Genomic DNA, 17,521 nt, shown 5'->3' on the forward strand with positions numbered 1-17,521 from the left:
GTCCAGAAAACACTGATTACACTACACCCACTCACAAAGACTTTACTGTAAAACTTTTAATAATATTCAAGGTATTTTATTATTATAGTAGGTGCAAATTCAAAACTTTGGACACCTTTGGTTACAATATTAAAAAATACAGCTCTGGAAAAAATTAAGAGACGACTTTCTGACCAGTTTCTGAATCAGTTTTTCTGATTTTGCTACTAATAGGTTTATGTTTGAGTAAAATAAACATTGTTGTTTTATTGTATAAGGGACATTCCAGGATTTTGGTACATTTCCTGTCCCACCACCTAAATTTCAAATGTACATATCCAAAATATCTAAAGGACTATTTTTTGTGAAAAATGTACTTGTTATAAGACAAACTGTAAAATATGGTGGAAAAATAAGTTCCTTAGATATTATTCAAAACACCAAATACCTTTAGACCACCTCAAAAAATGGCCGTTTTCTCTTGTCCCACTCATTGGGTGACCAACTCCTTTGGCAGATTGAACAATTAAAATAAGCTCTAAATAAATGACTTCCTCTTGTATATTGTTGATCTGCATCTCCTTTACTTATGAAAACAACTTCTTTAGTCTACATTGTTTTGCATGTTACAGTTTTTATGCTATTAAGTTGTGTCCCACAACATGCGCTCAACCCTGTTACCATAAGGAATTTTACCTGCAGAGAAAGAGTTAAAAATATTTGTCTACTGGCACAAAGGAAGTGACATCACAAGGACATTTTCTGCCCACATGGCAAGACCAAGAGTAAGTGCTCTAACAATTTTCAAGTTTTTTTTCCAAATATGTTTGTCCAAGTTGTGTGTGTTACTCAGTGAACTCAACCCTGTTACTCATGTTGTAAGACTAATAATGAGTAGAGTCTAAATTTACTTTATAAACTTATATAACCATGTTTGTCCTTGATCTTGTATACATAGCTAAATTTTACAGTGAGCATCTGTTCCTGGGGTAAATCACAACTTAGCCTAGATTTGCAACCCTGTTACTCGCAACCCTGTTACTGTAAGTTACCAAATATATTGCATTATCTAATTAAAAAAACTGCTTTGATACCTGAGCTTGACAAATCAAACTTTTTGATAGTCTATTACCTGTATTTAATAAATATATGACTAAAAATGATCAAATTGAAGATAAATTTTTTTTTTGAAGTGACCACCCCTGAAATGTACCAAAATCCTGGAATGTCCCATAAATGACTGACAACATTTCTCCCAAATTCCAAATAAAAATATTGTTATTTAGAGCATTTATTTGCAGAAAAAGAGAAATGGCTGAAACAACAAAAATGTTTTAAGAGTTCAGAAATCAATATTTGGTGGAATAACCCTGGGTTTCCTGTTTTTTTTTTTTATTATTTATTCACTTTAACTTATTTACTGTTACATTTCTTGTGCCATAACCTTTGCACAGTTACCAATTTTTTACTGATCTAAACCACCTAATATATTAGATTATGTAGTAGTTTAGTTACCTTATCAGAATAAATCAGCTTATTTTGATGCCATAACTCCAATCTGCCTGAGCTGAATCCACACACCAGCAGCTTCCCCTTCTCCAGGAAGCAGACTGCACTCAGAGACTCCCTCTGTTCAGGAGGATGCACTATAGACACAATTACAGATCGAATAAAAACAATAAAAAAAAAAAAACATTTAGTCAAACACGGAAAAATGAACATGGTAAACCTCAAGGTTCAATACTTGGGCCGCTTTTGTTTCTGTTGTCTATGAATGGTGTCCTCTATAAGACACCATTCATAGACAACAGAAAACCTCTATAAAACCTCTACAAAACATTTGAACACCTCTTCACTCCTCAGTCTACATTGTAGATCAATATTAAAGACATTAAAATGATTAAAGGACACATATATAATTATGTATTAAACAGTAAGAAAGTGTTAGTCCTCCACATTAATCTCCTGATCTAAACCTGATGAACTGAGATGTTGATTTGAGGTGATTTAATTGGGATGAGCTGGAGCTTCACAGCGTGAAGGAAAAGCAGCAGCTATTGTTCAGCACCTCCAGGAACTCCTTCCTTCAAGACGCTGAGAAAACTATTCCAGGTGACTCTCCCTCATGAAGACACTGAGATTAAAGGTCTGCAGATCTGTCCTCAAATAGAAATCTGAAATCTTTTTTTTTTACTTTTTGTTTACAGACTAATTCAGCGTGTGTTCCTGTATAGCTTTAATATAGTCTTCAGTATTAAATTTACAATGTATCATAAAATAAAAAGAAAACAGTGTAAGCTGTAAATAAATATGAACGGTGTAGCGACAAATACTGTATGTACAGGTTTCTCAAACAGGGATTAAGCCAGGTTTAGGCTACACCGCATTTTTAATGGAGACGTTTTCCAATTGAAAGGAAAATAAAGTCCACAGCTACTCTTTAACAATTCAGTCCATTGTTTTTTTCATAATCTGACCGACAAGTACGATATCAATCAATTTCCATTTGAAAACTGTTTTGTTTAAAAAGCATCCATGTTTCTGGTGTGAGTGTGTTTCTCTGTAACCCCTCCTGGTCTCTCTTCCTGCACTGAGAGCAGAGTGTAGCTGATATTCTGTACCTGTACCTGTAGAGAGGCTCCAGGCTCTCAGAGAGCGATCATCAGACACTGAGAAAACACATCCGCTACGTCCACACGCCAGGGCTCGGACTGCTCCACCGGGACAGCGAAGAAAACCAGTATCCACCTTCAGAGAGACAGAGAGAGAGAGAGTAAACTGCAGAACTGCATCTTTAATTAACATTATATATAATTACATCACAATAAAAAAAAATCCTTTAATTAACATTATAAGGATTAAATCAGTCGCTCAGCGTTGCCCCGGCAGCAGGTGAGAACGCTTTGGGTCAGATGCAAGAGGGAGGTGTTTATTAAATTCCATTTTTTCAAGTGCAAAAAAACACCTCTAACACTTTACGTTAAGTGTTGACTAACTAACATGAATTAATACATTAGTTTCCCTGAATAAGACATTAAGGTAATACATTAACAATGCGTAGGTAATGTTAATTAAACACAGAACTACAGTATTAATTAATGTTATTTTCACATTAACGTTTGAAGTAAGCATTTGTTAAGATGAACAATAAATCATACACTTCATTAATAATCTAAACTAATATTAGGTAAACGAGTAACAACTGCTCTTCTTGTAATTTGCGTACATGCTGCAACTATGCATACAGTAACTGTTAAATATTTATTAATTAAATATTAGTTATAAATATATTTGGCTGTGATAACACTTATGCAGTGGTAGCCAGCTACTTGTTTTATTTACTGATGTCAGTTAACTAATATAATATTATATATTTTACATTTTTACTTCTATTGGAAATACATCTGTACATGGATTAGAATTATTTAAATTTTACTTTACATCAGGTATATTTATTTTACTGAACAGAGCTGTCTGTATAAGTGCTTAGTAAGGGTTAACAGATGTTAATAATGCTTAACAAAGGCATTATTGGTTAATCATGGATTATATTTACAATTTCTACATGTAAGTTGAATTTCAACAAACACTCCGAAGTATATATGATGAAATGAAGCATAGTGTGACGCTGGGATGAGACGGGAGGCGGATTTATATGCGGGTAAGACCAGACTTTTAATAAATAACAAATAAACAAATAAACAAACAGGGGAATAACGAATATAAATATGTACATAAACAAACAGGGAAAACAAACAAAGAGCTAAACTAAACAGATAAGTAGCTAAACTAAACAGATAATAACTAAACGGGGCTAGGGATATATATACAAAGGATAAATACATAAATATATACAAAACAAGGGATATAAACAAACACGAGATATAAGCAAATAATACAAACTAACAAAAGAACTAGAAACTTGGCAAAACTATAACTAGGACGTGACGTGACAGACAACGTAGGAAGGTGCAAAGACCGACAGCAAACGTAGACTAACAGGTACTATTTATACTGAACATGAAACAATGAACACCTGGGGAGACAGGTAACGAGGGGCGGAGCTACAAATTAGACACAAGTGATGGAAAAGTACTAGAGAAACACTAGGAAACGGGGAAAACACAGGAAAACATAGCGAGGGCGTAACACATAGACTAATATTTACTTAATAAATATTTAACAATTACAAGAAGATGAACTAATGCAGTTGTTACTTGTTTATCCAACACTAGTAAAGTATATGATAATAAAATATATGATTTATTGTTCATCTTAACAAATTATTCACTTGTAATGTGAAAGTAACATTCATTAATGCTGTCGTTCTGTGTTTGTCTAACATGACCTAAGCATTTTTAATGTACTACCTCATGTCTTATTCATGGTAACTAATTCATTCATTCATGTTAGTTAGTCAACACTTAATGTAAAGTGTTATCAAAATATATTTTTAAGCTATATTCCACTATCAATAATTTTACATATATTTACTGTTTGTAAATTGCTTAATATTTAAAATACACCTCATGGATGCACTGGGACGCATCATCAGTGATGTATCCTGAGGTCATCGGGTGTTTCGGGTCTTGCAACATCATACACCCTCACCCAGGCGACCCAGCCAGGGGTGATCAGGCCCCAACTTGCGTCCCAGTAGCAACCCACGGATCTGCCCTCTTCATCCAAAGCCACCTAGTAGCCTTTTCGGCGGCTTCGCTTGCGGACTTGATGGCCCTCTTCTTTGCTGCTCCCACGATGCCCAGGCGGCTGAGGACCTTGCACAGAGACCTCCCTGCAAATCCCCTGCAGCCTACTTCTATGGGCTCGTAGAACGTCTTCCAGCCTCCTCCCCTGCACTCCTCCACAAGTTCCTGGTATTTAGCCCTCTTCCTCTCATTTGCTTCCTCGATGTTTTCTTCCCAGGGCACTGTCAACTCCAGTATGATCAGCTGTTTTGAAGACTGAGAGGTCATGATCATATCTGGACGGAGGGTTGTTGTTGCGATCTGCTGGGGGAACCTCATTTGCTTACCCAGGTCGACCTGCAGCTGCCAGTCAGATGCTGTATGGAGTAGGCCTGCTGTCGCATGTTTGTTTGTTCTGGGTTTTTCTCCAGCTTTCACAAAGTAGATTGCCTTCTTTGGAGCATGATGGTTCTTGCTGGAGCTGATGGCTGAAGCTACGCTCTCAGCGACTGCCTTAAGCACCTGGTCATGGCGCCAGCGATAGCGACCATCTGCTAGAGCCTTCGGGCAGCCGCTGAGGAGGTGTTCTAAAGAGCCTCTACCAGAGCACAGCGGGCAGGAAGGTGTCTCACTTTTCCCCCACACATGGAGGTTCGCTGGGCTTGGCAGGACGTCGTAGACAGCTTGGACCAGGAAACGGACCCGCTGGAAATCCGGCTGCAAGATGTTTGTCCAGGTGATCCTTCGCTTCAGAGCGCTCTCCCACCTTGTCCATGCTCCCTGTTGCCGTAATCCTACTACCCTGCTCAGCCGCTCTTCCTCCACACCTGCTCTGACTTCCTCCTGGATCAGGTGGTGCCTTTCCTTCCCACGTGTCTGGCTAATGAGGATCTTTGGGAAGTACCCCAAGCCTGCTCTGCCTGTTGCCTCAGTGCCCACCAATTCCTTCTGTCTTAGGCGTGACTCTGCCAGCTTCACTGCTTCCCTAGCCTTCCACTTTCTTCCTGTCCTCACCTCGATGCCGGCTGCTGACACTTTGCTGTCCTTTGAGTCCATGTACTGTAGAGCTTCTCTGGTGCGTGCCACCATAAACTCTTCTGTCAAACCCCTGAGAGGAAGCTGCAAGATGTTGCTCGTACCATACAGTGCAGCGCTGGTGAGGCTGCGAGGAAGTCCCAGCCATTTTCGAAGAAAGCTGCTGATCCTCCTCTCCAGGGACTCAACTGCTGTCATTGGGACTGCGTAGATTAACAGGGGCCACAGGATGCGGGGCAGGATTGAATGCTGGTAGATCCAGGCTTTAAACCTACCAGGCAGGCCAGACTTGTCTACCTTGGTGAGCCAGGTACCGAGTTCTAAACTGGCCTTCTGGATGGCTGCTGAGTCCTTCAGGGTGGAGTCAAAGAGTTTCCCCAAGCTCTTCACTGGTTGCTCTGTGATGGTAGGGATGACCGTTCCTGAGATGGAAAAACGGAACTTGTCAATCACCTTCCCCTTTTTCAGGACCATCGATCGTGATTTGGAGGGCTTAAAACTCATCCTTGCCCAGGTCATGAGCTTTTCAAGCCCTTGCAGGATCCACCTGCACCCTGGGACTGACGTGGTTGTTACAGTGAGGTCATCCATAAAGGCTCTGATGGGAGGCTGTCGTACACCTGACTTGGTCAGGGGCCCTCTGCATTCCACCTCAGCTGACTTGACTACCATGTTCATGGCCAGGGAAAAGAGGACAACAGAGATGGTGCAGCCTGTAATTATCCCTTTCTCAATGCTGTGCCAGTCTGATGTCTCTGACCCAGAAGTAACTCTCATCCTAAACTTATTGTAGTAATCCAGGATGAGGTCCTTGATCTTACTGGGAACATGGTGGAGGTGGAGAGCGAGTTCTACCAACTTGTGTGGTATGGACCCATAGGCATTAGCCAGGTCCAACCACAACACAGCTAGGTCGCCTTTGTTCTCATGGGCCTCCCGGATGAGTTGCGTAACGACTCCAGTGTGTTCCAGGCAGCCAGGAGCAGAGATCCCTCCCTTCTGTACTGATGGGTCTATATAGCTGTTCTTGAGAAGAAACTCTGTCAGTCTTCGAGAGAAGATGCTGAAAAACACCTTCCCTTCCACACTCAGCAGTGAGATGGTTCGAAACTGACTGATGTCTCGCAAGTTCTCCTCTTTGGGGATCCAAACTCCCTCAGCATGCCTCCACTGGTCGGCCACTTTCCCCCTTCTCCAAATCACTTTCAGGATCTTCCACAGATGCCGTAGAAGCCCTGGGCAGCGCTTGTAGACCAGATAAGGGGTTCCACTGGGGCCTGGGGCTGACGCTGAACGGGCCGCCTTGACAACCTCCTCCACCTCCTTCAGGCTTGGCTCCTTCAGGTTGAACTCCATTGTCGGGAGATCTGGCCTGATGAGAGCTTTATTGGGCTCCAGTTCCAAGTCTCTCTGAGGATCGCTCATAGTGTCCTGGAGAAAGTGATTTACTTGCTCTATAGAGCACTCAAGCTGCCCGCTGCGCTTGTCCCCGAGGAGTTGTTTGGTAAAGCCAAAGGGATTTGCGATGAAAGCTGCTCGCTTCCTTGCCCTCTCTTTCGCCCGTCTCCGGTGCCACTCTGCTCTGCGAAGAGTCATCAGCTTCTTGCGCAGGATGTTTTTCAGTTCCAACAAGGGTTTCTTCTCCTCCTCTGCTGCAGCCTTGTACTGTTTCTTGAGGGTGCGAAGCTCCTGGCGCAAATGATGTATCCGGGTGGCTCTGCGGCTCATTGTGTAGGAAGTGGATTTTGATTTTCCTTTATCCACCTGTCCAAATCTTTCTGAGGCATAGCTGATGATGATTGTAGTCATTGATGTGAGTCGGCTGTCCACGTCTCCTTTGGCTGTGGCCTGGATGATCTTGGACACATCCTCGTCAAACTGCTGCCACTCGCTCCTCTTGCTGGCTGGGGGCCACTTAATCCGCTGCTGTGGAATTACTCTGCTAGGGTTAAGAGTCTGAGGTACATGGAGGGACTGGGCTCTGTGGGTTGCCTCCTGGCCGGGCTCCTCCTGCGTCTCACCAGGTACAAGACCTGAGCGTTGTACCTCATTGTCTTTGTCTAGGCATTTCATTCTAGCTTTGTGGATCTTCAGGCCACGATGGTTCTTGCACAGCTTTCCACAAATGCATATAACGTTCGTCGTATGTCCGTTTGCCTGGGTCATCACCGTGTAGTCCGTCCGATTGAAGATCTCATCCTCCCCCCCTCTCGGGATCTCCTGGGGGTATCTCTCTGTAGGGCTTTCCGTAGCTTGATTGGGTCCTCTCTCACGAAAGATGCAGGTTGGGATGCTACCCCAACCTGCCCCAGGTGCCGTCTTTCCGTGCTGCCAACTGTCTCTCCAGTAGTCGACCAAACTGTTCTTGGTTGTCACCTAGTCTATTCCTAGGGGTCACTGGCTGTGCCAGATGTTGAATATTTAAAATACACCTCATGGATGCACTGGGACGCATCATCAGTGATGTATCCTGAGGTCATCGGGTGTTTCGGGTCTTGCAACATCATACACCCTCACCCAGGCGACCCAGCCAGGGGTGATCAGGCCCCAACTTGCGTCCCAGTAGCAACCCACGGATCTGCCCTCTTCATCCAAAGCCACCTAGTAGCCTTTTCGGCGGCTTCGCTTGCGGACTTGATGGCCCTCTTCTTTGCTGCTCCCACGATGCCCAGGCGGCTGAAGACCTTGCACAGAGACCTCCCTGCAAATCCCCTGCAGCCTACTTCTATGGGCTCGTAGAACGTCTTCCAGCCTCCTCCCCTGCACTCCTCCACAAGTTCCTGGTATTTAGCCCTCTTCCTCTCATTTGCTTCCTCGATGTTTTCTTCCCAGGGCACTGTCAACTCCAGTATGATCAGCTGTTTTGAAGACTGAGAGGTCATGATCATATCTGGACGGAGGGTTGTTGTTGCGATCTGCTGGGGGAACCTCATTTGCTTACCCAGGTCGACCTGCAGCTGCCAGTCAGATGCTGTATGGAGTAGGCCTGCTGTCGCATGTTTGTTTGTTCTGGGTTTTTCTCCAGCTTTCACAAAGTAGATTGCCTTCTTTGGAGCATGATGGTTCTTGCTGGAGCTGATGGCTGAAGCTACGCTCTCAGCGACTGCCTTAAGCACCTGGTCAACCAGGTTTTGTTAACCTGGTTAACAAAACCCTCTGAACTGCTTCTGCCTATTTCACATGATAATGTATTTCTGCACATCACCAGACTATCCAGATGCAATTCTGTCTTCCTTTGAGACAGGTAGCCTGGTTCCTTGGCCTGCCCAAACTCCCCTGGGCCCATGAAAGGTGTGGTACAATGAGGTCCCCAAGGACCTGGCTGCCAGAACGAGAATTAACCAGGACCTTAATCAGTTCTTTCAGTGTCTGACCTCCAGATCATGAAAATAAAATATATTCAGCTTGTTATCAGCTGTGACTTGGGTCGGATGGGGAGGCAAAATAACAAATGGAGACGTCACATTTATACACAAATATACACATACATAATATATGTACCTATAAAAAAATACCTTTTGCTCTCTGGGGACAGAAGCAGAGCGCCCAAAACCAGCTGACCACAAGTGAACCTGAAGAAAACGGACAGAAACACACTGCTGAAATCCAACTACAGAATGAGTACAATGATGCACAACATGGTGGCTTAGTGGTTAGCACGTTAGCCCCCCATTCACTGGGGTCTTGGGTTCAAGGCCCTATCTGGGGGGAGTTTTCATGTTCTCCGTGTGTCTGTGTGGGTTTCCTCCCACAGTCCAAAAACATGAAGATTAGGTAAATTGGATAATCTAAATTGCCTAGAAAAATTGATACTCTAAAATTATTCTGGTGTATGTGTGTGTAAGTGTGTGGTATGTATGTATGTATGTATGTTGTGTGTGTGTGTGTGTGTAAATGTATGCATGACTGTGCCCAGATATAGATTAGATATCAATGCAGTCCTCCAGGTGGACGGTTGTTTCCGGTTGAGAGTACGCTGTACACTATTGGCTGTTGCTTCTCTCTGGTGTGTAGATGAGTGCTGAGTATGAATGGTTGTGTGTAAAATGTATAAATTGTAAAGCGTCTTTGGGTTTCTATATATATGTTGAACTTCATTCAGTAATGCACTCAGAGCGCACTCACATATGATACACACCTCCTAAAAGGAAGCTACCAGGAAGTAATCATGGTGATGTCTGAGGCAGTTAATAAACAATGCGTATGTTTGGGATTTCAGTGTCTGTGTGAAAGAGGCTCATGCGGGCACACTGTTGCCTGTGTTTTCTTTACCGTGCCGTCACGCCCAGCGCTCAGCATGATCTCTTCATCAGCCAGAAAACTGAGAGCCTCCACAGAACCGCAGTGAGCCTGACGGCGCCACATACAGTTCTCTGCAGGAAGTGACCACAGCCGCACCTCTCCGTCCAAACTACCCGAACACAGCAAATACGACGAGCTGCAGAACCGCACACAGCGCACAGAGGAGCCGTGACCAATCAGAGTCTGAGAGAGAAAGAGAGAGAGAGAGCAGTAATGAAAGCTGATATTCGTGTCTCAGTAACTCCACTTCCTCTTTTGACTCCTCCTCCTCTTCCTCCTCTTTACCTTGTGCTCCTGCTTATCGATCCACTTCCACACTCGCACCGCTCCGTCCCAGCAGCCCACAGCCACCAGTATCCCCGCGGGGTCAAAGGTCACACAGTTTGGAGGAGAGGGCTGAAGGAGAGAAGCCACCTGCTGAAGCCCTCGGGACGACCAGACCTGCACAAACCCAACAGCAGCCCAAATTAAAACATCACCCACATAAACTAGTTCCAGCTCTATAAACATCCACCAGGTCTGACCTTCAGACTGAAGTCCAGCGAGACGGTGGCAAACAGCTTCCTGTCTGAGCTGACATCACATCCTGTGATTTTCCTGGAGTGGACATTCAGACGGGCCGTTCTGGAGGGAAAACACAATTCTGCCTCTTTAAAAGTCTCTAAAATTCTCTGAAACATCTTGTTTCTTTGTTTTAGGATATCAGCACTGACCTCTTCCCAACATTAATCACAAAACTGCAATCAGAACTGTCTGTATTACTAGTAGTTCTAGTAGTTTTACACTTATTACTACTAATATGAGTATGTGTGTGTTTGTACACACAGTAGTAGGGGAGACTGTTTTATGGGCTGTTGTAACACTTTTTTATGTTTTTCCAATAAATCAAAAACCATTTACACTGGAAGAGCCGATTAGCTATATCATACAATTGTACTGCCTCATGCCCGATGCCGGCTGGGGTCATTTCTTTGCCTTCTTATAGTTGGGTTAGTTTGGGGAGGAATGTTTAGTATTATTTTGGGCTGAGATCATCCCTGAAGCCTGAGACTTGTATCTTCGTGTCTGTGACTGGTCTGGTGGGTGGAGGTTTGGGAAGTATGGGGGAGACACCTTTTTATATTGTGGCCTACCTCTAGACAGGTCATAACAGCGGCTGAAATCATTACTTTTTATAAAGATTTATTTAAACATTTCTCCCATTTATTCTCCCAATTTAGCTAAGTCAAATTTCCCACCTATTCAGCTGTTACTCAGCTGTATATCCCCCACCACAAGTGATGCCACAACACCAGGAGGGTGAAGATTTTGCCTCTTTTTAAACTGCTAAAAACAGCCTAACTTGCCAAGTAGCATCACAGTGCACTTGGAGGAATGCGCAGCGACTCGGTTCTGATACATCAGCTCACAGACGTCTTGTGCTGATCGACATCACTCTAGGAGTGATGAGGGGAGAAAGCGCCATCTACTGTACCCACCAAGACAGAGCAAGACCAACTGTGCTCTCTCTCCAGCGGCAGGACCACTCAGCAGCTTCAAAAATTATTACTTTAGAGGGGTATCTTAGATCCCTGGATTGTCGACATCTGCACGACTTGGATGTCTCCTTCAACATTCACTCGGTTCTACCAAATGAATGTGGCATATCCCTCAGGCTGTGCTCTGGGGTAGTGTTTGGTACTTGCTATTCACTATCTAACTGCTCATAATCACTAATAGTAGTGATCATATTAACAGTATTTACCTGCAGCCAGACTGAAAATCCCACACCTCCACCTGACCGCTGTATGAAGTGATGCACACCACACTCTCCTCCAGGAAGATGCAGCCAGAGATACCATCACAGGTGCTGACCAGTGACCTCACTTCCTGTTTCAGTGAGCATGATCAGAACAGGATGAGAATAAAGTTCAGAATTCTAAACAGAAACAGGACTCGTGCAGAAATGTGAAAGAGTGAGTCGGGCCTGGAATTAATCTGCAGTGTATCTGCAGTGTTAAAGATCTGTGTGTGTTTCAATAGATTAATTATTACCTGTTTAGTGTCTAAAAGGAAAATGTGCAGAATGCCTTTCTCAGTCCCCACCACTAAAAACACGCCCCCTGGACTCACAGCCACACAGGACGGAGCCCAGGGCAACCTGGACACCAGCTCACTGCAAATAATAAACCAGAAATATCAGCACTAGATTATAATTACAATAACAGAAACAACAGACATCACAAAGAGCACATTCACACACACACACACACAAACACAAATCTTTATTATTTACCTTAATGTATTTTATTTAGATTTCATTTTAGTATTTATGTCTCCCTTATGATCATCAAACTTTCTAATTACACTTTTATTCACTGATGTGCTTCTAAAAGCTATTTGTAGAAGTATCTTATGTACATGACTTGTAACCAGCTAACTAGCTGACTCCCTGACTGGCTAACAGACTGACTTATTGACTGATCACCTAATTAATTAATTAATTAATTAACCAATAAACTACCTCACAAATTAACTGACTTACTACAAACTCACTTAACCCAACCAATCACTCAACCCACCCAATCACTCAACCCACCCACTCACTCACTCACTCACTCTCCAATCCACTCACTCACCCTCCCAAACCACCAAGCCCAGCACCCACCCATCGACCCAATTAACCATCCCACCCTCCCAACCCACTCACCCAACCCTCCCAAACCACCCACTCACACAACCCTTCCAACATAACCACCCACCAAACCAACTCGTCCACCCAACCCACCAACCATCCACCCATCAACCCAATCATCCAACTCACCAAGCCCAGCACCCACCCATCAACCCAGTCAACCCAACATCCCAACCCACCCTTCCAACCCACCCACTCAATCACTCACCCACAACCTGACCCGTCCACCCAACCCACTAACTTACCCAACCACGCCAAACATTCTTCCATTAATAACTCTATATATCCGTGTTTAACCCTCAGTTTAGTTTTAGTTAATTCTATTTTGATTAACTCTTCATTACTGCACTGCACTGCACTGTGGAGGGGAGGAGATTGTACCCGTCCTGCTGCTCTGAGGGTCCGGTTTTATTCAGCCTCTTCAGTGCCCTCACTCCTCCCTGCAGGACGATCCTCTCAGCCCAGACTCGGGCGGGGGAGTCATCTGCCTCGTTTAGAGCCTGCTGCACAAACAGAGCCGGCCAATGGGAGAGGAGGGGGGCGTGGCGCTTCAGGAAATCTTCACACTGCCAAACATCATCTGTGGAGAGGATAGTGAGGGGAAATAAAAAGAGTAAAACAGTAATGAGGAATAATTAGACAATGCACACAAAAATCCATTCAGGTCTTTCTTACTTTCTATTCTATTCTATTCTAATTCTATTACTATTACTTGGGCCTCACTATCTGACCTATAAATTAATAAATAAATAAATAACCATCTGACCAACTAACTTAGTACCCTACTGACTAAATAACTGACATACATTTACCAAAGAGCCAAATATCTAACTTAATAACTACCCAACTGATTAACTCACCAGGTTACTAAGTGATTATTGAACTACTCGACTGACTTACTGAGTCACTAACTGAAGAGATAATCAGCTCAATTTGCTAACTGATAAACTAACTGAGTACGTTACTAATTATCTGCTAGCTAAATACACAACAGACCAGATAAAAAAGTGATGAACTAATAAACTGACTTCATTACTAAACTAACTGACTAAAAGCTTATAAATTATGAATAAATTATTTGGCTAACTGAACAAACCACTAACTTTCTGACTAGTGAACTAACTGATTAATTAACTAACTAATTACCTAACTAACTGAATGTCTGACAAACTGAATGATACCTGGCTGATTACCTACCTATGTAACTAACTAACTAACTAAATAAATAAATAAATAAATCTAATATATAATAAAAAAGTAGTCTGGTCGCTAAAACTGTGTATTTTATTATATATACATATATACATTTAAATACTTTATACTATACATTATTATGTTAAGCAGAGGTCTTAAAAGTTCACTTTATCCACCAAAATCTTTGACTTTGTTATTAATTATATCTAACATTTCAGAAGCTAAAGTGAGAAAAGCTGAATTTGTCCTACCTGATGTTTCCGTCAAGCACCTGTCAACCTTGTCTCTCTTTACTGCAGAAAGAAATCAATAAATATATATTTGTAAAATACTTTTATGTGCAAGTTTTGCTTTAAATCTATTTTTAAATTCAGCAAAGGAAAATCCACCAATACTAAAACCTAGTATTCATCAGCGTTTTATCAGCAAGGCTTAAACTGTGTCTGTCACAGTGAGTACTTACACAACAGAGTATAGCTCTCCAGCAGGGGGTGCAGGAGTCCATGTCGAACATTAGCATACAGGAAGTAGTAACTGGAGAGCAGGAAATGTACCTGCTCCCACTGTCCACACTTCATCTGAGGAGTTAAAGAGATAAGAGAGCTGTAAAACTGTTCAATAATTCAAGAGCATAAACCATGCAAATACAAATGCTTTTCTAAAACTGCTAGAACACTAATTTACATTCCAGCACACTTAACAGTAGAAACCCCAAAAATTGTCAGAAAAAAAGGCAGAACAAAAACTTGAATTTCCTTTTTTTTTAATATTTGACATAATTTAAAATCACAAGCTGCCTTTTACATTCTTTGCAGGTTTCATGATGAACATGCCAATAGTCCCATTTTTTTTACATCGAATGTATTTAATTTCCAGTTATCTTTTCAGTTATTTAATCAACATGTTTATATGCACTTGAATATTCAGATAATGGACAATAATCAGATTTCTACTTTGCAATCAACCAATAACTTTAAGAAGGTTGCCTATTAAAAAACTCAAAGTCCCAGAATCCCTAGCAGTAATCAGCACAGACCAGGCTTAGGTATAAACACAGCTTAAAAACCCCCAGCCAAACCTCATTTCTCTGTCGCACCTTTGTAGAGAGCTGACCGGTAACATTGGGTAAAAGAGAAGAGAGACAAAAAAGAAAGAAACATCTCAAAAGAAAACAAAAGGCTTACAAAATAAAGAAAAGAGAGCCGAAAAGTTTCTAGATTTGTTTGGTACTACCGTATTTTTCGGGCTATAAGGCGCACTTAAAATACTTATTTTTTCCCAAAAATCGTCATTGCGCCTTATAATGCAGTGCGCCTTGTGTATGGATTTTGCTTGTGTTTACTGACCTCGATTTTTATGTGGTACACGGCGCTCTGTTGTGCAGAATTCCTCACCCACGCCAGAAAAAGATCCCCCTCTTGGGCTAGCGCGCGGTTACCTTTGACTGCCGTACTGCCTCTCGGCTGTGGTTCAGGGTAGCTAGTTTCCACTGTAGCTCCGTGGCCAGAACAAGGTGCCGGTAAACTTTCCTTTCCACCCGTTCTGGGGTAATAGCACAAACTGTTTCTTTTTAGCGCCCACTTCTAAGTAAAGTTAACCTCTTAACACGCGCTGGCCCACCGGCGGGCCAGAAATATTTAATATTTCATAACTGGCTGTGTTTCTGAATAGTTATGAACAGTTACAGGTTCAATATAGACATCCAATATACCATTTTAAAGCTTAGAATCTCTGCTTTTGAGCTATTTAGCCTATTTAGCGGAATATCCTTTCAGAAAATAAACATTTAGGGCGAAATATGCCTTGGTTATGATTTTAATAATTCATAACTCTCATATTTGCGTTTATCGTTCGTCCATATTTCATCGAATGCGGTCATGTCATACACCATTCGAACCGTCTGGCTCTCCGGATTCCAGAACTGTGCTTTTACTGTAGGATGTATGTTTCATGAATTAGAGCTGCGTCAGAGCGCATGTTTCCAGTAATAAAAGGCTCTCCGCCACCCCCCGAACACACACCCACGCTCAGCCACAGGTCCTACCTTCAAAACGCGTCCAGACTAAAGAGAATCCATCAATCCAGTCTCCTGTAATCCACAGTTATATCCAAACAGCGCTGGAAATCACTTCATCCAGAAATGAAACTTATCCAATCTTTATCTCTGTTTTAAAACCGTTTTATTCACCGAATTCGGCACAACACGCTATTATAGTCAGAAGCCTCGCGGAGTAATGCGGTACTTGCTGTGCTTCAACATAATATTATGGTCTGTCGGAGCGTTGCGGCTACCGTTGTCAGGAGCGTCGCGGAGTAATACGCACTTGCTGTGCTTCAACATAATATTATGGTCTGTCGGAGCGTTGCGGCTAAGTTTCATTTAGTGCGCCTTATAATCCAGTGCGCCTTGTGTATGGACTAACTCTAAAAATAGACCGTTCACTCATCGTGCGCCTTATAATACGGTGCGCCTTATAGTCCGAAAAATACGGTACTTGCTTTTTTTGAGCCATGCCATGTGGCATGTTTTTTGTTTGACTTTTCCGCCATTTTTCTACCTGCCATTTTTAAGGCCTTGTTTCACAGTCTCTGACAACATTCCAAGGAACTAAGTGCAAAATTACAAATTTAATTCAATATACACAACAAACTATATAAGCAAATAAAAGCAAATATATAATAACAAATATCTTATTTAAAATAATCATTTATTGCCTAATATGGATCTATTTTTAATATAAAACCAATCTGCCCTTCCTACAGCTGTCTCTAAACTGCTGTAAAGACAGAGACAGGCTTTTTGAATGAGCACCTGTCTCACTTGTGTTCTCACTTGTGGGTTTGTGTGGATGAGCAAAACTAAACAAACTGAAAGAAATCAGAGTAAGTGAACGCATGCGCTGAGGAATCCAATAACTGATCTAAAATCCAGCTCTATTTATGAGATTTATTAATCTCATTTCTAGGCCTTAATCTGATACATGTGAAGTCAGACTCCAGCTCATTTCCAGCTGTTGCTGATGCAGCATCACTAGGCAGTCAGCACACTCGGAGAAAAGCGCCGGATACCCAGCTCTGATACACCTCACTCTGTCCCACAGTAGAGGCTGATGTTATCTGATTCAGAATTTAGTCTTTACCCCTCTAAACTCCTCACTGTACAAAGCTACAGATGCTCTAGCTTTAGGGGTAAAGAGGGTGGGGTGTTCTGTACAGAAGAAAGCTGAAGAACTGACCAGGTGAGTTAGCAGGTAATTCAGAGCTTCTACGTCACAGTGAATGAAGGTGTTGTTCTCGTGAGGGTCTGATCGCACCCACAGGTGAGCTGTGGATGAAATATTCAGGGCGTGACCACAGAGCAGATAAACGTCTCGTTTCTGAGGGTTAAAACGCTGTGAACTGGTTTCTTACCTGATAATATTAAATGAGCTCTGTTCAGATCCTCCTCTGTAGAAACACAGAACTGCATGAAAGCTGATCGGACTTCCTCATTGGTCATCGCGAGGGGCTCGTCTGGTGAGTGTGAAAAGGACGGCTGGATCAACCTGCATTGGGAGACATTAGATCCTTAAAGATTGTTATCTTTATCAAATCACTGTATGCCAATTAAGGGGTAACTAAACCCCCTGATTTTAGCTAAATCCACCCT

At 42.5% G+C, this 17,521-nt stretch overlaps 2 protein-coding genes across 2 annotated transcripts in view; both read right to left on the minus strand.

The window, feature by feature from the left end:
* Window positions 1-17,521, minus strand: part of LOC103028520 (telomerase protein component 1) — a 56,994-nt gene that overhangs the window by 9,817 nt on the left and 29,656 nt on the right. Inside the window, exons 29-40 of the mRNA XM_049470117.1 lie at window positions 17,284-17,417; window positions 17,109-17,197; window positions 14,348-14,450; window positions 13,060-13,291; window positions 12,039-12,159; window positions 11,749-11,873; window positions 10,529-10,628; window positions 10,290-10,445; window positions 9,975-10,187; window positions 9,218-9,274; window positions 2,601-2,727; window positions 1,495-1,625 (exon numbers count right to left, since the gene is read on the minus strand). Of these exons, the coding sequence (XP_049326074.1) occupies window positions 1,495-1,625; window positions 2,601-2,727; window positions 9,218-9,274; window positions 9,975-10,187; window positions 10,290-10,445; window positions 10,529-10,628; window positions 11,749-11,873; window positions 12,039-12,159; window positions 13,060-13,291; window positions 14,348-14,450; window positions 17,109-17,197; window positions 17,284-17,417 (1,588 nt within the window). The remainder of the gene's footprint in view (window positions 1-1,494; window positions 1,626-2,600; window positions 2,728-9,217; window positions 9,275-9,974; window positions 10,188-10,289; window positions 10,446-10,528; window positions 10,629-11,748; window positions 11,874-12,038; window positions 12,160-13,059; window positions 13,292-14,347; window positions 14,451-17,108; window positions 17,198-17,283; window positions 17,418-17,521) is intronic.
* Window positions 4,494-8,374, minus strand: LOC125785889 (uncharacterized). The gene has a single exon (XM_049470074.1). The coding sequence runs from the start codon at window positions 7,866-7,868 to the stop codon at window positions 4,614-4,616; it is 3,255 nt and encodes a 1,084-aa protein (XP_049326031.1). The 5' UTR covers window positions 7,869-8,374; the 3' UTR covers window positions 4,494-4,613.

Source organism: Astyanax mexicanus, chromosome 21, assembly GCF_023375975.1.
Source record: "Astyanax mexicanus isolate ESR-SI-001 chromosome 21, AstMex3_surface, whole genome shotgun sequence".
In the NCBI taxonomy this organism is placed as follows: Eukaryota; Metazoa; Chordata; class Actinopteri; order Characiformes; family Acestrorhamphidae; genus Astyanax; species Astyanax mexicanus.